This window comes from Jaculus jaculus, chromosome 5, assembly GCF_020740685.1.
Source record: "Jaculus jaculus isolate mJacJac1 chromosome 5, mJacJac1.mat.Y.cur, whole genome shotgun sequence".
In the NCBI taxonomy this organism is placed as follows: domain Eukaryota; kingdom Metazoa; phylum Chordata; class Mammalia; order Rodentia; family Dipodidae; genus Jaculus; species Jaculus jaculus.
This window is the reverse complement of record NC_059106.1, coordinates 124,906,289-124,928,883: the sequence shown is the minus strand read 5'-3', so window position 1 is coordinate 124,928,883 and position 22,595 is coordinate 124,906,289. Positions and strand designations below refer to the sequence as shown.

Sequence of the window (22,595 nt, the reverse complement as noted above, 5' to 3'; positions counted from 1 at the left end):
GAAAGCAGAGAAGTGGGAATTATTTCAGAGGAGAAAAGGGACCAGCAATAGAGGGGCAAGGAGGTGAGGGAGGACAGTGTGGAAAAAGGAAAATTAGAATAAATATAACGTATATGGGTGAAATAAACATATGTATGAAAACACCATACTGGAACCAATTATTTTTATGCTGACTTATAACAATCTTTATAAGTTTAACAGGACAGAAGAGGTCCTGAAGGTTGCCCTTGGGACTTTACAACATACTATCTATGTTTACTTTTAATAGCCTGAATATGCAACTATTAAGTTTGTTATAAAGCTTCCTACCCATGTAATTACTCAGCTGACACTTCTCCACATCACCCTAAAGAATGTTAAGGCTTCTTCAAATATCATATATCTATTCAGTGTTGTGGTACCCTGATATAACAAATCTACTAAACCTCTCAAAGAAAGAAGCAACAGAAGAGGAGAAAGAAAAAGATTAGTCTGTCATGACTTTTCTAAAAACTCATACTGGCTTAATTATAACTGTGTTTTCAATGCTGCATCAAAGAACATAATTGGACTCTTAAGGACAAAAATAGGAGCCTCGGGGTTGGAGAGATGGCTTAGCAGTTAAGGCACTTGCCTGTAAAGCCAAAGGACCCAGGTTTGATTCCTCAGGACCCATCTACGCCAGAATCACAAGGTGGCACATGCATTGGGAGTTTGTTTGCAGTGACTGAAGGCCCTGGCACACCCATTCTCTCTCTCCTCTCAAATAAATAAAAAATATTTTTAAAATAGGAGCCTCAATAGGTAGTAAAAGCAGGAAAATCATTACAGCTCTTTATTTTATATAAATGTAATGTCAACATATCTTTGCAGTTGGTACCATTTGGTATGAAAAGATTAAGAATTTATTCACTGAGTTTCTTATGTTATTAAATAAACTTCAATGCATTCAGCAGAGGTTTTTATTTTTATTTTGATTTTTATTTATTTATTTATTTGGGGAAGAGAGCAAGAAAAAGAAAGACAGCCGGGCATGGTGGTGCACGCCATTAATCCCAGCACTCGGGAGGCAGAGGTAAGAGGACTGCTATGAGTTCGAGGTCCCCTGAGACTACATAGTGAATTCCAGGTCTGTCTGAACTAGAGTAAGACCCTACCTCGAAAAAAAAAAAACAGAGAGAGAGAGATACTAGGGCCTCCTGTCATTGCAAACGACCTCCTGATACATGTACCACTTTGTTCACCTAGCTTTACATGGATGGGTTTTGGGGAATTGAAGCCAGGCCATCAGGCTTTGCAAGCAAGCACCTTTAATGGCTAAGCATCTCTCTAGCCCAGTGTTTACAATCTGGACATTCTTAACAAAAACACAGTTGTTTTAGCAGAATATTAACTGCTAGGGTGATCAGTGAAACCAAGCTGGCATTATTCCAATCAGACTTTCAGAGCTGCAGTTAAGGACACAACTGCCTCTCTGTATAGATAGAAACTCTGAAGAGCTCAGAGATAAAGTGACTTGAACAAGGACATAAAATAAACTTGAGGGTTGGAGAATTGGTTGAGTGATTAAGGCACTTGCCTGCAAAGCCTAAGGACCTAAGTTCAAATCCTCAGTATCCATGTAAAGTCAGACTTTCACACATCTGGAGTTCATTTGCAGTGGTGCACCTATTCTTTCTCCTTTGTCTGCATGCAAATAAATAAATAATTAAAAAAAAAACAACTTGAGCAGGCTGAGAATATAAATCAGAACTAATTAGCTATTATTGATGTCCCACAAATCATGATGTAGAAAAACAGTATTAAGAATAACCCTTACCAATTGGACTTCACCAAAAGCACCTCTTCCAATAACTTTTACAACATCGTAGTCTTCTGCTTTCATCTGTAAACCTCTGATTTTTTTCACAATTTTCTCATCTATATAAAAAAAGATCATCAAAACTATAATATCACTAGATTTATTAAGGTATTTCAGAATAATTACTATAATTTGCAACAACAAAATTTTATTTCAGGAAACTAGAATTAATTTTCAGATAATTCCGTTGGTGATTAAAGGCTCCTATTTAAACTTAAAATTCTAAAATGTGGGCTGGAAGCCCTGGTGCACCCATTCTCTCTCTCTCCCTCTATTTGTCTTTCTCTCTGTGTCTGTCGCTCTCAAATAAATAAATAAAAATTTTAAAAAAAATTCTAAAATGTGGGGCTACTCAGTGACAGAGCACTTGCCTGGTATGTCCCAGGCCCTTGGTTATCCCTGATACCTCAATAAACCAAACACTCTATGATGTACATTATCTTTACATCAAAGAAGCATAATTATCTCAGTTTATTAACAAATATAGATAAAGATAATTAACTGCTAAAACAAAAACATTTAAAGCTACTCTATTGCTTGACAAGTTTGATGCAGGCTTACACAGTGACGACATGCAATTCTGATATGCTTTATAAACCATGGCAGAAAGCACCATGAAGCAAGGCAAGCAATCCCAGCATTTGTTGACTAACACAAAAGAATCACAACTTTCAGGACTGCTTAAGAGACACACAGAACTTGTCTCTTAAAAAAAGGAGGGAGGGCCGAGCATGGAGGCACACACCTTTAATCCCAGCACTAGGGAGGCAGAGGTAGGAGGACTGCTGTAATTTCAAGGCCAGCCTGAGACCACATAGTGAATTCCAAGTCAGCCTGGGCTACAGCAAAACCCTACCTCAGAAAAAAAAAAAAAAAAATTATAAAGATAAACCTGGAGGTGGGGTGAGGTGGGCGTGGTAACACATGCCTTTAATCCCAGCATTCAGGAGGCAGAGGTAGGAGGATCTGAGTTCAAGGCTACCCTGAGACTACATAATGAATTCTAGGTCAGCCTGAGCTAGAGTGAGAGCCTACCTTGAAAAGCCAAAAAAAAAAAGAGGAAGAAGAAGAAGGGAGGAAGGGAGTGACTATGAAACTATTCTCAATGTCCATCTTGGTAAAAATGAAATTTAACCTATTTCTAGAAATAGGAGCAATCACCACCACCCTCCTGGGCTCAGGAAACATCATGTAAGTTGGGACAGAGAAAATTTAAGAGCTGGAAGATGAGGAGCACAGACTGACTTTGTCACTAGGATAGACAAGACTCATGAACTCACAGCCACTGTGGTTACCTGCACAAGGCCTATACTGGATGAGACCAGACAACATTCTGTTATAGATAGGAAAGGGGCTAGAGGCCACTCCTCTCCCTGATAAGCTAATGAGAGATAGGAAATAAAATGGGACTGAGGGATAAGATAAGGGAAGGTAATGTAGTATTTATTACACATGATCAAAATGCAATTTATATGTACGAAAAGTTAAACTTACAAGGCAATTACATAGCATATTATAGAAATTATAGACTAGATTAACTGGGGAAATATACCACTGTCTGATAATTCCAAAAGAACTTACTATGGAGACAGAAAAAATATGTTTTAATCATTTGGAGTATTTGTTCCCCATTTTTAGATCTTTTTGATACAGTCTCACTACATAGCCCAGCATAGCCCTGAACTAACAGCAATCCTCCTGCCTAAGCCTCCCAGAATGCTAGGATTATAAGCATGAGTTACCATACCCAGTACATTCTGATAATTGTTTGAAATTCATTTTATTATAATTATTAATACTGGCAAATATTGAAGACAACTATATATATATTAATTGCTGTCAGATTACTTTTTCTTAACTAGACTAAATGTCCACATTTATAGAAACATAAAGCTTAGTAAGACTTCTAGGTAATCTAATCAAAGCCTCAGAGGTTTCAATACCTAAATTTTAGCCAGGTGTAGTGACACACACCTTTAATCCCAGCACTTGGGAGGGAGAGGTAGGTGGACTGCTGTGACTTCAAGGCCACTCTGAGACTACTAGTGAATTCCAGCTCAGCCTGGGCTAGAGCAAGTCATTACGTAGAAAAACCAAAAGGAAAAAAAAATCTCCTGTAACTGAAACAGGTAAGTAGTTCCATTAATTCATACAAAATTTTGATTTTATGTATTGTAATTTGGCTCAACAAAGTTGTTTCGAAGATAAAGAATATTACTTTTTAAAATAACACAAATAGTATAAAACCATAAACTTAATAAAAACAACTTTGATAACAGATTAACTAAATTTATAAATTTATGAACTAAAATATTAAACAAGTATTTCTTGGCAACAGTATAGTTATACATCAAAATAGAAGTACTAAAAATAAATATACTTACATCTATTTAAGAAGTTATCTATATTCTTATTTTTCCTTAAAGCGGGAAAGTCTAAATCGAGGACCAAGGAATTTAAGCCATCCTGTTAAAAAAAAAAATTAAAAAGTAAGTTTTTATAATTTCCAAGCATTCAAAAGTCTTTAATGTCATCTTACATTATTCTTACTGAGTACCATCCCACATTACATTGCCTAAAATTGCCATATTTATCAGCTCTAGCAGGTTTCCTCATTAGATATTGGAGGCTAGGAATGTGAGAGACAGTGCTTGATCCCCAGCAAAGCAAGCAATAGTGAAAAGAAGGAAGAAGGAAGAAGGAAGAAGGAGGAGGAAGAAGCAGAAGCAGCAGCAGCAGCCGCTACCACCACCAGGGGTGGTGCCGTACACCTTTAATTCCAGTGTCCCAGCACTGGAGAGGCAGAGAGGTAGGAGGATCGCCGCCATGAGTTCCAGGCCACCCTGAGATTACATAGTGAATTCCCAGTCTGAGCTATAGTGAAACCCTACCTGGGGGGGGGGGGGGGGCGGGAAGATAAATCCAACCATACTAAGTTCTTGTTCATTGAAAAACAAAAAATTCCATGCCTACTCTATATACTAAAAAATAATCCAAAAACAACATACTATCTTTATCCTTGGAGAGCTCAGCCTCAACACTAAACTTCAGGCTGGAGAGATGACTTAGCGATTAAAGCACTTGTCTGCAAAGCCTAAAAACCCAGACTTGATTTTCCAGGTCCCATGTAAGCCAGATGCACATGTTGGTCCATGCATCTGGAGTTCATTTGCAATGGTTGGAGGCCCTGGTGCATCCATATTCATTCTCTCTCTCTCACCTGTCTCTAATAAATAAATAAGAATAAACATTTTTTTTAATTATTTATTTATCTATTTATTTGAGAGCGACAGACACAGAGAGAAAGACCGATAGAGGGAGAGAGAGAGAATGGGTGCGCCAGGGCTTCCAGCCTCTGCAAACGAACTCCAGACGCGTGCGCCCCCTTGTGCATCTGGCTAACGTGGGACCTGGGGAACCGAGCCTCGAACCGGCGTCCTTAGGCTTCACAGGCAAGCGCTTAACCGCTAAGCCATCTCTCCAGCCCAAGAATAAACATTTTTTAAAAACTAAATTTCCCCTAAGATTTGGAAGGGATAAGATAATGAGCATTTTTTTTTCTTTAAGGTTTCTTGTGTTTTCTAGACTTTTCACAATGAGCATTCATTAAATTTATAATGAAACTAGAAAGAAGTGTGTGTGTGTGTGTGTGTGTGTGTGTATAATTTGAGGGGAGGACTTGGTAAGTCCCAAATCACGCAAAGGATATGCTTGCAAAGGTAATGGTATTGCAACACTATATATATTGTCTCATCCCCAACCAACTCTAAGGAGAGCAAAGGAAATATCCTCATTGTAGAGCAGATTTTGTTTAAGGTTTAGGGAAATTACCGTTTAGGAAACAATAGTAGCAGAATACTACCCAAATTTTAGAAACAAGACTTAAATCATCCTCCTAAACTCAATCTGGCAAACTGACTTGATAAAAGAAATAAGAGAAGCCTGAGAAAGATAAAAAAGGAAGCTAACGGGTTATAGGAAATAAAACAACATTGAAAAGAAATCTTTGGATTATTGTGATATCACACACAATAATCCCAGCTCTGCGGAGGCTGAAATAGGAAGATTATCAGGTCTAGGCCAGCCTGGACTACAAAGTAAGACCCTGTCTGGTGGAGAAAACAAACATACATGCACAGAAACACACATATTTATTCATTTATTCTCATATTCTCTCTCTCTCCCCTTCCTCTCTCTCTCTCTCAAAAAGTATCAAATTTCCAGTCAGGTCAGGATTGATAAATTTATACTTTGAAACATTCAGCCAACACCCTGACCCCAGACAGACACCCGCTCCCTCTGAAACAACTTTTCAGAGATTCCAGAATATGAGCTGGGGCGGGGGGAGCTTAGCTATTTATTTTATTTTATTTTATTTTTCAAGGTAGGGTCTCACTCTAGCCTAGGCTGACCTTATTTTGTAGCCCCAAGCTGGTCCTGAACTCCCAACAATCCTCCTACCTCTGCCTCCAGAGTGCTGGGATTAAAAGTATATACACTACCATGCCCAGCCAAACTAGGCTATTTTTAAGTGCTAAAATATCAGCATATCTTTTAATGGTGTAACTTTGATATTTAGTGAGTTCTGAATGGAAAAAGCTCAATTATTTATAGGTTAGATGTATCAGAATTATATTCTATAATTTTGGAAATATTCTTCCATATCTCTAATTAGAAAGAAAATTAAGGGCTGGAGGGATGGCTTAGTGGTTAAGGCATTTGCCTGCAAAGCCAAAGGACCCAAGTTCAATTCCTCAGGACCCATGTTAGCCAGATGCACAAGGGGGCGCATGCATCTGGAGTTCATTTGCAGTGACTGGAGGCCCTGGTGCGCCCATTCTCTCCCTTTCTCCCTCATTCTCTATCAAATAAATAAATAAATAAGAATAAAAAATTAAAACGAAAATTAAGTGACAAAGTAAAACCTAGTATAAGACTTTTTCTCCTATATATGTAAGACAATTTATACTGAAATACATACAAAAGAGACCCAAAAGAAAACCTGCTTTGAGGGCTGAAGAGATGGCTTAGTGGTTAAGGCACTTCCCTGCAAAACTTAAGGACCCAGGTTCCATTCCCTAGAACCTATGTAAACCAGATGCACAATGTGGCACGTGCATCTGCAATTCAGTTCTCCCCCCCCCCTCTCTCTCTCTCTCTCTCTCTCTCTCTCTCTCCCCTCCCTCCCTCCCTCCCTCCCTCCCTCCCTCCCTCCCTCTCCCTCTCCCTCTCCCTCTCCCTCTCCCTCTCCCTCAGTGTGTGTCTCATAAATAAATTAACATAAATTTAAAAAGAAGAAGCCGGGTGTGGTGGTGCACACCTTTAATCCCAGCACTCAGGAGGCAGAGGTGGGAGAATTGCTGAGAATTCAAAGCCACCCTGAGACTACATAGTAAATTCCAAGTTAGCCTGGGCTAGAGTGAGACCCTACCTCAAAAACCAAAAACACTACAGCTTGACATCAGTAAGAAACAAAAAACAACATTATTTTGGGAGTGGAGATTGAGATATAACCATCGCCTGCTTACAAAAGACTGTAAATTATGCAGGACAACACAAGATTTACAATTGACAAAACTTTTCTTAACTATTTTGTGCCTTGTACTATATAAAGAACTATATGCAAATTAGCCACTTGAACTTCCACAACAATATATAAGCTAGAACTGACATGATAGTCACAGCAAGAAGCACAGAAACTAAGGCGTAGAGACTAAGAACTTCTCTAAGCTACATATATATTTTTTTTTTCACAGAATCAGAATTTTATGATAGTATTATACTTCAAACATTTCTGGGCTTAAAGTTAATGGTTATTCCCGTAATAAAATGTCAAACAATATACATATACCTATAGGTGTATACACTAAGTTGGTTATAGAGCATAAAAAAAAAATTCTGGGGGCTGGAGAGATGGCTTAGCAGTTAAGGCTCTTCCATTCAAAGCCAAAGGACCTCGGTTTGATTCCCCAGAATCCATGTAGGCCAGATACACAAAGTGGAGCATGCATCTGGAGTTCGCTTGCAGTGGCTGAAAGCCCTGGCATGCCCATTCTCTCTCTCTGCCTCTTTCTCTCTCTCAGATAAATAAATAAAAATAAAATATTTTTTTAAAAAGAGATTAAAAGGAAGATTGAGGACAAAAGTCACGTGTTAAAATAATTTGAGGACCTTACAGAATGTTCTGATAGCTCAGGGATGGCTACTTGGGAAGAACAGAGATGTTCTGTACTAAAAATAAACACTCCTTTATTGTAAAAAAAAAATTCTGTTTACTTTTGTACAGACCAAGTAAATAAGAAATATTAAATCAACTTATATTTCCTGTTATTACATCCTTAAATACAAATATAAAACTAAAAATGAGAGGGCTGAAGAAATGGCTCGGCTGTTAAAGGTGCTTGCCTGCTGGTCTGAATTTGGTTCCCCAGCACCCATGTAAAGCTGGACACAAAGTGGTTCATGCATCTGTGATCCAAATGTGCCTATGGCTGTGGGAAGCAGATCCAGGAGAATTCAGAATCTTGGGGACAAGCTAGACTGACACATAAGCAGTGGCAAAAAAAAAAAAAAAAAAAAAAAGATGACGAAGTCTGACTCAAGTGAAATCTAAAGGTTAAACACCCCAAGTTATCCTCAGGCCTCTACATGTGCACAATGGTACACACACACACATACATACAGACACAATTTTTAAAAAACCAAAACTAGAGGAATCAGAGGTTTTGGATTCTGAAATACGAGTATAACTATATCCAAAGAAGGGGGATGGCTGAGGAAATAGCTCAGCGGATAACAGTGCTTGCCATGTAAGCATGAGGGCCTGATTTACCACAAAACCCATACACATCTGTAACCTGTGGAGATTGGAGATCAAAAATCACTAGACTCTGTCTCCAGGAAACATGTGTACGGGTGAAGACACCTGATGGTCTGCTCTGGCTTCAAGACGCATGAGCATAGGATCTATGCATATGTACACACGTACATATACCACTCATACAAATACATAATGAGATATCTTTTTTTGAGTTATTTATTTTTATTTTTATTTTTTTTCCAATTTAATTTTTTTTATTTTTTTTTAATTTTTATTAACATTTTCCATGATTATAAAATATATCCCATGGTAATTCCCTCCCTCCCCACCCCCATAATGAGATATCTTAAGGATAGAGCCCAAATCTAAAGACAGACCTCATATACATAACCTGAAGGTAATTTTACACATCAATTCACCTGGAAAAGATCTTAAGTCATTAACTATTTTCATTAATCACTAACAGCTGAGTAATGCTTTCACTGTTTTACAAGCACACTAAGATCTGTCAACAAAATTAAATTTGTCCTATCTTTAAAAGAGGGAGAGATGGCTCAGCAACTAAAAGCACTTGCTTACAAAGTCTATCAGCCTGTGTTCAATTACCCAATACTCACATAAAGCCCTATTCACAAAGTGGCGCATGGGGTGGAGTTTGTTTTGCAGTGGCAAGAGGTCCTGCCATGCCCATGCTTTCTCTGTGTCTCTCCCTTCACAAATAAGTAAAGATATATATATAAATGTAAATATATATATATATATATATATTCCCCCCCCCCAAGATAGGATCTTGCTACAGCCCAGGGTGACCTGGAATTCACTATGTAGCCTCAGGCTAGCCTCAAAGTCACAGAGATCCTCCTACCTCTGCCTTCCAAGTACTGGGATTAAAGGTGTGTGTCACCACGTCCAGCAATAAAAATAGGCTTTAGGGCTAGAGAGATGACTCAATGGTTAAGGTGCTTGCCTGTGAAGCCTAAGGACTTGGATTTGATTCCCCAGTACCCATGTAAGCCGGAAGCACAGGATGGCACATGTATCTGGAGTTCATTTTCAGTGGCTGGAGGCCCTGGTATGCCAATTCTCTCCCTCCCTCTCCCTTCTCCCCTCCCCTCCTTCTTTCCCTCCCTCCCACTCTCTCTCTCTCTCTCAAATAAATAAGCAAAGTTTAAGAAGGAATTCTACTGCCTAATAAAAGCGAATCTTTACCTGAATATTTACCAAGGAACAAAAGAAATATAGTAAGTACTGGGTAAAAAAAAATTGCCTCACATACTGTGCAATATAGATGAAGTCAATTACAAAAGTGTGTAGCTGTTGTAATGAAGCATAAGAATGAACAGTCATCCACTGAATATCTTGGAATAACCCTAACCAAAAGAGTGAAAGACACTGAAGATATCAAAACACTAAAGAAAAAAACTGAGCAAGACACCAGAAGATGGAAAGATCTCCCATGGTCATGGATTGGAAGAATATTGCAAAAATGACCATCCTACCAAAGCCAATATATAGATTCAATGAAATTCCAGTTAAAATTCCAGCACCATTATTTACAGAAATAGAAAAAAAATCTTAAAATGCATATGGATGCAAAAAGAAAAGACCCCAGAGAGCCAAAATGTCCTCAGCAAAAAGAATGCTTCTATTGGTATCACCATGTCTGATTTCAAGTTCTACAAAGCCATGATAATAAAAACAGCATGATACTGGCACAAAAATAGTCACACAGATCAATATAACAGAAAATCCAGGTATAAATTCAACAACAGCCACCAGGTTATTTATATATGAAGAAGTCAAAAATACACCCTAGGGCTGGAGAGATGGCTTAGCGGTTAAGCGCTTGCCTGTGAAGCCTAATGACCTCGGTTCGAGGCTCGACTCTCCAGGACCCACGTTAGCTAGATGCACAAGGGGGTGCACGCATCTGGAGTTCGTTTGCAGTGGCTGGAAGCCCTGGCGTGCCCATTCTATCTCACTCTCTCTCTCTTCCTCCTCCTCCTCTCTGTCACTCTCAAATAAATTAAAAAAAATAAACAAAAAAATACACCCTAAATAGAAGAGCATTTTCAACAAATGATGCTAGGGAAACTGAATAACATACAGAAGAATGAATCTAGACTTTTCTCTTATCCTGTACAAAAATCAACTCCAAATGGAATAAAGAGTTCAATATAAAGCCTAACACTGAAAAAAGTAGGGAGAATATTCCAAGATATAGGCATAGGGAAGAACTTTATGAATAAGACCCCAACAGCTCTGGTAATTAGAGAAACATTCAACCAATGGGCTCTCACGGAACTAAAGTTATTGGATAGCTAAGCAAACCATCAACTGAGTAAACAGACAACCTAGATAATGGGAGAAAATCTTTGCCAGCTATATATGTAACAGAGGTTTAATATCTAAAATATACAAAAACAACTAAGCAATAAAAAAAATCAACCAACTCAGTCAAAAAATGGGGCAGGAAACTGAATAAAGTTCTCAAAGAAAGAAATATACATGGCTAATAATAGCATCCAAAAAAATGCTCCACAAATTTAGCTATTAGGAAAATCCAATTAAAACAACTTTTGAGATTCCATTGGTCAGAATGGCCATCATCAAAAAAATTAAATGACAACAAATGCTGGTGAGCCTGTTGCAGAAAGAGGAAGAGGAACCCTGGGCTGGAGAGATGACCCAGTGGTTAAGGCACTTGCCTACAAAGCCTCAAGGACCCAGGTTTGACTACCCAGAACCCATGTAAGCCAGATGCACATTGTGATCTTGAGTTCATTTGCAGTGGCTACTGGCACTCCTCTTTCTCTCTCCCCCTCCTCCCCCTCTCTCTCTCTCTGGTGCACATTAATAAATAAACCTAAAAAATGTAAAAGAAGGAGGAGGAGGAGAGGGGAGGGGAGGGGAGGGGAACCCTGATCCATTGTAGAAGCTCCTACAACCACCACAGAAATCAGTATGGAGGTACCCTAAAAATTCCAAAAGTAGCAGGGTGTGGTGGTATACTCCTTTAATCCCTGCACTCAGGAGGCAGAGGTAGGTGGATCACTGAATTTAAGGCCAGCCTGAAGTTATATAATGAATTCCAGGTCAGCTGGGAGACCCTACCTCAAAAAATAATAATAATAATCCAAAAATAGACCTACCATTTGACCAAGCGATACCAGTTCTGGGCATATACTTTAAAGACTCTATAATTTTCTACAGAGACACTTGCTCAGCCATGTTTGTTGCTGCTCTATTCACAATAGCTAGCAAATGGAATCAGCTAAGATGTCATAACTGTTGAACGGATAATGAAGTTGTGGTACATATACACAATGGAATTCTATTCAGCCATAAAGGAAAATGAAATTCTGCTGGGTGTGATGGTATATACCTTCAATCCCAGCACTGGGGAGCCCAAGGTAGGAGGACCACTGTGAGTTTGAAGGCAGCCTAAGACTACATAGTGAATTCCTAGTCAGCCTGGGCTAGAATGAGACCCTACCTAAAAAAAAAAAGGCAAAATGAAATTAAGAATTTGCAGGTAAATGGATGCATCTGGAAGGAATTATACTAAATGAGGTGACTCAGGCTCAGAAAGACAAAAAGCAGCCTGTTCTCTCCCATATACAGATCCTAGCTCAGAACAGTTCACTTTGTTTCTAACTAGTAGTTATCACCAGTGGTCAAGAAGCTCTAGAATGAAGTTTGGAAAGAGGAGAGGTAAGGAGGGAGTAGAGGAGGGGATAGTAGATAGGCAAGTGGAGGGACAGAATACAGGGGGTTGAAAAGTCTGAGGACAAGCCGGGCATGGTGGCGCACGCCTTTAATCCCAGCACTCGGGAGGCAGAGGTAGGAGGATTGCTGTGAGTTCAAGGCCACCCTGAGGCTCCATAGTGAATTCCAGGTCAGCCTGGGCTAGAGTAAGACCCTACCTTGAAAAAAAAAAAAAAAATAGTCTGAGGACAGAAGAAAGGGATGGGAAGAGAGAAGGATACAAAAAAATAAATATGATATCAATACTTTATAGATAGCTAAAAGGGAAAAAAGGGAAAGGGACAGAGAGAATGAGTATGGGCTTGCTAGGGCCACTGCAAATGAACTCCAAAGTCATGCACCACTTTGTATGTGTGGCTTTACATGGGTACTGGAGAAATGAACCTGGGCTGTCAGGCAAGCTAACACCTTTAACCACTGAACCATCTCCCCAGCCCTAAAAATATTTTTTAAAAAACAGAGAAGAGAAATAGTTTGGGCGGATATATTCTGCTGAAGCCATAGGTTTGAAGATAACTCCCAGTGCCAGAGAAGGCTCACCAACCAAGCTTACAGTGTTGGTCAGGGAGACACATGAGGACCCCCCCCCCAAAAAAAAAAAAAAAACAATTCAAGGCATTGCCAAAGGGCTTGGTTATCCACCAGAACTATAGTAAGACCTTACTGCTGAAGATACCACAGGCTGAGGCCACAGGACATTGAGAAATCAAACTACAACAGAGATGGAAGTCACCTCCTTACTGCCTAGCAGCCATATATCTGGAAACACAACATGAGTGTATGGGGGAGAAAAGTCATCTACAATCAGAACAATCAGTGGATCCTGCAAGCTACAAAACTTAACCAGCCAGGCAAGATGTACCTAGGAGTGTAATAGTGGCGCATAAATTATGGGGGTAATCTACTGATCTCTGATTAGACATGAAGGCCAGCTCGGTGGGGGAGAATTCATAACTGGTACTGAGGACCAGTCAAAAGCCTAGGCCCTAGAGGAACGTTTCCACTGTTCTTTGATTAAATGACATTATGTTCATCAAAAAACCTTCTAAATGTGTATTCATGCCCTTTGATTAATGCTGTTCTCACTTCTGGACCTTCTTTTTACAGATGGTGGTATCATCAGAGTGACCCAAGACTCAACTAAATAACAAAAGAAATCTCAGTGCTTAGCACAAGGCAGTTATCTCTATCACACCCATGAGAGAGTCAGGAACATTGCAGAGGAAGTGGCAGAATGAACACCAGTGAACACACCCTCTAAGACTAAAGGAACACAGGGACAGGAGGAAGAAACAATGTAAGGGCCCCAGGGTGGGAAGAAATACTTTGGGGGACTGTCCTCCAGACATTAACCACCTAGTGTATACATGATCCCACAGTCAGTATCAATACCCCTCAAGACATTCGTTTGTTCTGACCCCACCAACATTTTGACATAGAAGACAGAGGAGGACAAAGAAATGATATAACAAAACAGAGGAAGGACTATCCTGAAAGAGGAGGGTCGTCAGTGCATTGAGGAGGTGTGACAGATGGGGCATAAGGTAACAATGAGACCATAATACAATCAAATTATATGTTCACATATTAAAGTTCACATCTAAAATATTAGCCTTGGGATAGAGAGAAAGCTCAGTGCTGGCAAGTGCTGTTGGCCCAGGTTCAATTCCCCAGTATCCATGTAAAGCCAGATGCACAAAGTGGCACATGCATCTGGAGTTCATTTGCAGTGGCAAGGGGCCCTGGCATGCCCATTCTCTCCCCCTCTCCTTCCCTTCACTTGCAAATACATTATAAGTAAATTGTTTAGAAACAGTCTTCAACAGAATCAATCCCAGGTTGTCATGCTTTGCAAGCAAGTGCCTTTAACCACTGAGCTAGCTCTCCGGCCCAATAGTATCTTATGTAAAAATAGTAATTTCTTGTCAATCAATTTAAATCTGGTTAAAAGAAAAATACAATTACTTGAAAGACACTGGACCTAATTTTTTTTCTTTAACTGAAATTTACAAAAAGCTGTAAGCTTTCTTTCATTCAGAATCGCAAAAGATAAAAACTAATAACTACATGATTGAACTTTAGTCTTTGAACCATCTTCCCTAGATTTGATAACTATTTCTATAAATTAGTACTTTATTTCCATGTATCCATCAATAAGCAACAGATCCAAAAGTGTCCTAAACTGTACACAGTTTACAATTTCACATATTTAACCTTTATCTTTGTTCTTATCTTTTTCAGTGTTGGTCACTGAACGCAGGGCCTCCACAAAATACTTTAAGTACTTTTACCACTGAGTTTATCCCCACAAAGGTTAAATAAAAAAATTTTCAGCAACATTTCTCTGAAGTTTTGAATGAATTGTGGTATGTTGCAATTTCCATGTATTGTTATCAGGGGTATTTAACACTGCTACCCAATTAAAAAATTTTTTTTAATTTATTCGCACAGAGACAGAAGAAAGAGAAAATTAATGGGAATGAATGGGCATGCCAGGACCTCTTGCCACTGCAAATGAACTCCAGATGCACGTGCTACTTTGTGTATCTGGCTTTACATGAGCACTAGGGGAATCAAACCTGAACCATTAGACTTTTCAGGCAAGGGCCTTACTGCAGCCCCCAATTTTTAAACTCCTTGTTTTTAAAAAAACTTATTCCATTTCAGTTCAGTGTTTAGCACTTCCCTAGCAAGCAAATGGCCCTGGGTTAGGGACCCATAATCCAAGAAGGGACATTCCATTTTAGGGTATAGACATGTCAAAGCATATCAAATCATAAAATTTAAATATGGGGCTGGAGAGATAGTTTAGCAGTTAAGGTGCCTGCTTGCAAAGCCTAACAGCCTGGTTCTGATTACCCAGTACCCATGTAAAGCCAGATGTACAAAGTGCTGCATGTGTCTAGAGTTCGTTTGCAGTGGCTAGAGGCCCTGGTGCATCCATTAACTCATATTCTCTCTCATTCTCACTCCCTCTCTCCCTGCTTACAAATATTTTTTTTAATTTATGTATAATAAATTGTCCACTAACAACTGGGAGAGAAATGTATACAACATGGGTTTAAATTAATGCCAATGCAAGTTGGAGCAGCAAACAAGAAGAAAATAACACAGCTGACCCTTCACCTCTTCCATATATCAAGCTTGTGTGACCAAAATTATGAAGCTAAACAGAATGGCAAAGTAATCACATCACCTTCTCAAATTATGTCAAAATAATCTGAAGCCTATTTGGGAGGAATTTGCATCTATAACACTAATGAAAGAAAACATTTAGATAAAACCTGCATTCCAACAATACAACTATCTCAGATTCCACTAATAAAGGAATGGGTTAAACATTACATAAACACATTATTTTCTCCAACAAGTTAATGTTTTTAAATGAGAAATGTTTCCCTACAGAGAAAGCCTTGGTACTAAAGAAAGACATTAAGAAACAAGCCAAAAGTGATGCAAAGTGCCTTTCTAAAGCAAAAACAGTGACTCAAACCCACAGATATTGTTCCTGTTCATGACATCACATCATCCCATGAGACTGTAAATGCAGTCTCCTATATTTAATAAAGGGAGGAGGCGAGGCTGGAGAGGTAGCTCAGTGGTTAAAGGTGCTTGCTTTCAGAGGCTGCTGTCCTAGGTTCGATTGCCCAATACTCACATAAAGCCAGATACACAAAGTGGCACATGTCTGGAGTCCCTCTTTCTCTATGTTTGCAAATAAATAAAGACGGGCATACATGCTTGTATTAAAATTTTTTTTTGTTGTTTACTGGGGAGGGGAAGGGAGAGGAGAGGGGAGGGGAGGAGGGAGGGAGGAAAGGGGTGTACCAGGGCCTACTGCCACTGTAGTCAAACTCCAGAAACATGCGCCACCTTGTGCACTACTACTGGGGAATCAAATCTGGGTCCTTAGGTTTTGCAGGCAAACACCTTAACCACTGAGGCATCTCTTCAGCCCTGGTGCATGCTTTTAATCCCAGCACTTGAGAGGCAAAGGTGGGAAGATTGCTATGTGCTCAAGGCTACCCTGAGACAACATAGTGAATTCCAGGTCAACCTGGGCTAGAATGAGACCCTACCTCAAAAAAAGCAAAACAAAAGTAAATAAATAAATAAAGGGGGAAAAGGATGACTCCTGTGGAAATAAGTGCCTCTACAGGCCAAACTCCCAAAGAAAAACATTCAGATTCTCAGGGGGTATTTAAGGCTTTGGACACTGAACATTTCTGAGATGCTGGATACAAATGCCAATACAGATTTATCAGTGTTCATATTTTTATTTGAATTCCTACCATTGTTGTTACTCTTCTGAACAAAAGTTTGATCCTATTCTATTTTCTCCCACAAAACTTTTCAGGAATTTGTATTTCATGTCTGGGGTTGGAGAGACAGCTCAGCAGATAAAATGTTTGCCATAAAAGCATAAGATCCTCAGTTCAGATCCCCAGGCCCCATGTAAAAAGCCAGCTGTGGTGGGGTTCTGTAATCTCAGTGTGCCTATGGAAAGATGAGAGGTGAAACAGGAAAATTTTCCAAAAGCTAATAGACCTGGAGAACAAGCAGACAACAATGTGAGACCCTGCCTCAAAATAAAGTGAAGATAAGACTGACCAAAATTTGTCCTCTGACCTCCACTCACACATAAGAACACACACCACACAAATTTGTATTTTATGTTAGAGAGTAAATAGCCACAATTAGAAAAACATTTAAGAGCCGGGTGTGTGGTGCATGCCTTTAATCCCAGCACTCAGAAGGCAGAGGTAGGAGGATTGCCATGAGTTCAAGGCCACCCTGAGACTACAGAGTGAATTCCAGGTCAGCCTGAGCTATAGTGAGACCCTACCTGGAAGAAAAAAGAAAGGAAAAAAAAAGAAAGAAAGAAAAATAATTAAGGCCAAATCTATAAAACCATAAAAACAAATTACTATGGATTTTTAAATTATGCTGCCTTGAATCCCATCACTGAATTAATTTTAATTAAATATAATCATAACAATTTGAAAAATATTTTCAGGTTCTTTTATTTTGTTCCAAAAGATGTTTGTAAAAAAAAAAACAAACAAACACTTCACAAACTACTGGAATCAATACTTCATCTTTCTCTTAAAATAACTGAATTGTATTGACATTTTATGCCATTTTCTTGATAGTAAATAACCTTGGAAACACTCAGAAAAAAACATAATATAAAAGGTGGAGAAATGAAGAAAAAATAAGTTATAAAGAAAGATTTGCTGGACAACTGGAAGGAGTGAGTACACACTTTCTTAACCTGATTAGTTTAAATGTGTGTCAGACACTGTTGCAGTAAGAAATAACTACTGAAGAGCTGGGCATGGTGGCATACACCTTTAACACCAGCACTCAGAGGCTGAGGTAGAAGGATTGAGCAGAGTTCGAGGCTACAGGGAGACTACATAGTGAATTCCAGGTCAGCTAGAGTGGGACCCTGTCTCAAAAAACCAAAAGAAAAAGAAAAGAAATAACTAGAGTAAACATAATGAATTCTCAACAGCAACTTATTTCTTTAATAATCATCTATTAAAGAAAACCTCTGTAATACAGTCACCACTGGCAGATCTGGTTTTGGCTGAACTATAAACAGTACTATACATGAAATGTATTCACTGTATCTTTCACAGAGCAAGCTTTTACACAATGCTAAATACTTAAGAGAACAATATTCTCCAATACATCATCTCATCAACATTAAAATCTGTAATCATCAGACTGCTGCAACAGTGTAACAAACAAAATACTTCTGATCTTTATACTGAGATGAAAAATGACCATGAAACTTTCCGGTTCACACAGTATTTTCTGGCTAAGCTGTCACATCCACCTTTAAGAGTTACTGAATATACACATGGATTGCACACATTTTCTTGTGTAATATGGTAAATAATTTGCTGACCTGTCCTCTTGATAACAACCTATTAGTGTTTTTTTTTGCTGTTTGTTATGTAGATGTTTGATGAACATTTCCCTGACCACTTAGCCTAGCTGGAGGAACAGAACTAAAAAAATCTAGAAACTGGGCTGGAGAGATGGCTTAGCGGTTAAGCACTTGCCTGTAAAGCCTAAGGACCCCAGTTCGAGGCTCAATTCTCCAGGACCCACATACGCCAGATGCACCAGGTGGCACATGTATTTGGAGTTAGTTTGCAGTGGCTAGAGGCCCTGGCGTGCTCATTCTCTCTCTTGAACTTAGGTTCTCATGCTTATGAGAGCAACTTGACTTAAGCTCTACTCCCAGTCCCTATATATAGGTAGAAGATTTTGAAAAGGGATGCCTGGAAATGTTCCCAGTCATTCATGATATTACTCAATAGGATGCTTTGCATCTTAGTATGAGTACAAACTATGTTAACTTTCACATATTATTAAACTTTTAAACATAATATTCTAACCCAGTTAAAAATAGTTGGGCAGGGGCTGGAGAGATGGCTTAGCGGTTAAGGTGATTACCTGCAAAACCTAATGACCAGAGTTCAATTCCCCAGTACCCATGTAAAGTTAAATGCATAAAGTGGTCCATGTATCTGGAGTTCACCTGCAGCCACTGGAGGCCCTTGGGTGCCCATTCTCTCTCTTCTCTCTGCTTGCAAATAAATAAATAAAAATAATTTTAAAAAATAAGTTGGGGGGCTGGAGAGATGGCTTAGAGGTTAAGCACTTGCCTGTGAAGCCTAAGGACCCCGGTTCAAGGCTCAATTCCCCAGGACCCACTTTAGCCAGATGCACAAGGGGGGCGCACGCATCTGGAATTTGTTTACAGAGGCTGGAAGCTCTGGCGCGCCCATTCTTTCTCTCTCTCTGTCACTCACTCACTCTCGCTCTCCCCCTCCTTCTCTCTGTGGCTCTCAAATAAATAAACAAAACTTTTAAAAACTTGTAAAAAAAATTAGTTGGGTATGATTAAACCCATTTATTAAAATATAAAAACACAACTTTTTCTGGTTAAAGAGCTGCCCTCCATAAAAACCAAAGTTTCAATAACCATGAAATGCTACTAAGGGGCTGGAGATATGGTTCAACAATTAAAGGCACTTGACTGCAAAGCCTGATGTTACAGGTTTGATTCACCAGTACCCACATGTGGTGGTATGATTTAGGTACCCACCATAAACTTATGTGTCCTGAATTCTAGGTCCCCAGCTGGTGACAATTTGGGAGTTGGAACTTCCTGGAGGCAGTGTATTGTTGAGGGCAGGCTTATGGGTATTACAGCCAGTTCCCATTACCAGTGTTTGGCTCACTCTCCTGCTGCTATCATGTACCTAATTTTGGCCAGAATGTACCTAATTTTGGCCAGAAGGTGATGTCCAGCCTCTGCTGATGCCATATTTTTTCCTGCCATCATGGAGCTTCCCCTAGAGTCCTAAGTTTCTGGGGGACACCTGAATCAAGCCACCACACAGCCCATCCTGATTCTACTGTTGAGCAGAAGCCTTGAAATAGAAGCTACATTTTGAGGTCTTCCTCAAAATTATTCAATTGTTTCCAAATGCCTATGGAACTAACAGGTAATCCTCTGATTTGTTATTGCTTGTAACTGTACCACCTTTCTTCATTCACATTTGCTATACATTTGTATAGCCCAGTAGAAAAACCATTAGCCATGTGTGTCTACTGAGCACTTGAAACATGGTTGGTCTGAACTGAAATGCATTCCAAATACAAAATACATACAAAATTTCAAAGACTCAGGTACTATAACCAGAGTGAAATATATATCATTCATATTTTAAAATATTGATTACACATGCTAAAATAATACTGTGGTTGTATGAGATTAGATGAAATATATTATTAAAATTAATCTTGCCCGGTTTTTTTGTTGTTTGGTTATTCAAGGTAGGGTCTCACTCTAGGCCAGGCTGACCTGGCATTCTCTACGTAGTCTCAGGGAGGCCTTGAATTCATGGTGATCCACCTACCTCTGCCTGAGTGCTGGGATTAAAGGTGTGTGCCACCATGCCCAGCTGTTTTTACTTTTTAAAGTGAGGCTACAATAAAAAATTTAACCACATATGTGGTTCACATTATCAGGCAGCATGTCCTGCAAGATGTGTCCAATCCATGGCCCAAGGACTGCATAAGCCCGGGATAAATAAGATTGCAACCCAATACAAAATCATAAACCTATTTAAAACACTAAGAGTTTTGCAATTTTCTTTTCTTTTTTGTAATTCACCTGTCTTGTTCTGAGCATGAACTTTGAAGATGATAACATCATGTCAAGATGTCAGCTACCACCCATATGATATTTCAAATATTTGTTTTTATACCCATGTCTGCTCACATGAGTCTTTCAAAATTTTTATCACATTTAACATTCATTTATTATTCTGAGAGGAAGCCAAATACCATGAGCATGAGAAACCATTTTTCAGTCACCTATTCTTGTCCAAACCTTACCTACTCTTCAAAAGACAGATGAAATAAAACACTTCTATGACAGCTTCCTTCATGATAGATGCCTCAGGATAAAAAGCTGCCTTGCAGCAAACTTCTACATATGCTTTAAAGTAGAGAATACCTCCAATCTAATTTGGCTCCTCTAATGTTTTTGTCCTAATACCTTATACAGAATATTCCCTCAAATATTAAATCAATAAGAAGACTGGTAGTACAATCATGCAAGATTAAACATTATTTTTAGTAGTAAAGCAAGTAATAGTCATATAAACACAATTCAACCATTAACTTAAAATTCTTTAAATTACCTCCCTTTCACATTCATATGGTACCTAAAAGCCTGTTCTCTGATAGTAGGACTTATTCTGTAACTCTCTGCCTTAATGGTAGGTTGGGGCAGGTGAGACACCTTGCTCCACAGGGTCACTCTAAGATGATCCTTCCTCCCTTCTTACTTCCTGAAACTTCAGCTTTGAATCAGACTGCCAGTGACTCACTACAACTTCTCACTACACCACCATTACCCCCAGTTCATAATCTCAAGTCTCATAAATATTTTGGCTCCTTGCTGTTACTCTTTCCAACAATAATTTTTTTTAAAAAAATGGGGGGGGGGGGACTGGAGAGATGGCTTAGCAGTTAAGGTGCTTGCCTGCAAAGCCAAAGGATCTAGGTTCAATTCTCCAGAACCCCCACATAAGCCATACTCACAGGGTGGCACATTCATCTGGAGTTTGCTTACAGTGGCTGAAGGCCCTGCTGTACCATTCTTTCTCTCTCTCTGGCTCTTTCTCTCTCTCTCAAATAAGTAAATAAATAAATTTTTAGAAGAGGGCTGGATAAATGGCTTAGCAGTTGAAATGCTTGCCTGCAAAACCAAAGGACCCAGATTCCATTCGCCAGGACCCACATAAGCTAGATGCACAAGGTGCAGTTACTGGATGTCCTAGTGCACCCATTCTCTCTGCCTCTCTCTCAAATAAATAAATAAAAATAAAATATTTTTAAAAAGAGAAAAAAGTTGATTTATTTGATTTATTGATGATTTATTTAAGAGACAGGCAGACAGAGAGGAAGAGGCAAACAAAGAGAGATTAAGTATGGGCATGCCAGGGCTTCCTGCCACTGCAAACAAACTCCAGACACAACTGTTACTTTGTGCATCTGGCTGTTATGTCGGTACTAGGGATTCAAACCCAGACTATTAGGCTTTGCAAGCAAGCTTCTTTAGCCACTGAGCAATCACTACACTAAACTTACCATAAATAGATACTCATTCCTGTGGTAACACCACCAATAAGTGCAATGCCTCTGTATCTCAGTTTTAAATATCTTGCATGTTTTTTCACCACCATATCCTATCTTTCCAGTTTAACTCCAACGTTGTTTTGATCCAACAGAGACTTCCAATCCAGACCCTGTTGTTTTTCACTTTGCTTCATCTCCCCCATTCCCATGTTTACTCTTTCCATAGCTTAAATTCCATAGCCAGTCATCATAATCCCTTCCTTCCACTTAGGCCTTTGCTGCTCCTCTCAATCACAGTCTCAGAAAACCCATACCCTGATTATCCAATTCTCTCTACACAGTCAATTCTCATTCACACTTGTTCATGTTTATTCTTTCTCTTTTCTCCTCCTCCCCACCCCTCCTATATTTACCACTAGCATTTATATTGCTGTTTCTCCTACCCTTAGAGAAACAAAATCTACTGGCATCACTTCCCATACAGCTAGTATTCAT

The 22,595-nt window shown here is 39.2% G+C and overlaps 1 protein-coding gene across 1 annotated transcript in view; it reads right to left on the bottom strand.

Moving 5' to 3' along the window:
• The window catches only part of Rock2 (Rho associated coiled-coil containing protein kinase 2), a 197,540-nt gene that overhangs the window by 116,629 nt on the left and 58,316 nt on the right, over positions 1-22,595 (bottom strand). Inside the window, exons 2-3 of the mRNA XM_004665687.2 lie at positions 4,225-4,306; positions 1,799-1,899 (exon numbers count right to left, since the gene is read on the bottom strand). Coding sequence (XP_004665744.1) covers positions 1,799-1,899; positions 4,225-4,306 — 183 coding nt within the window. The remainder of the gene's footprint in view (positions 1-1,798; positions 1,900-4,224; positions 4,307-22,595) is intronic.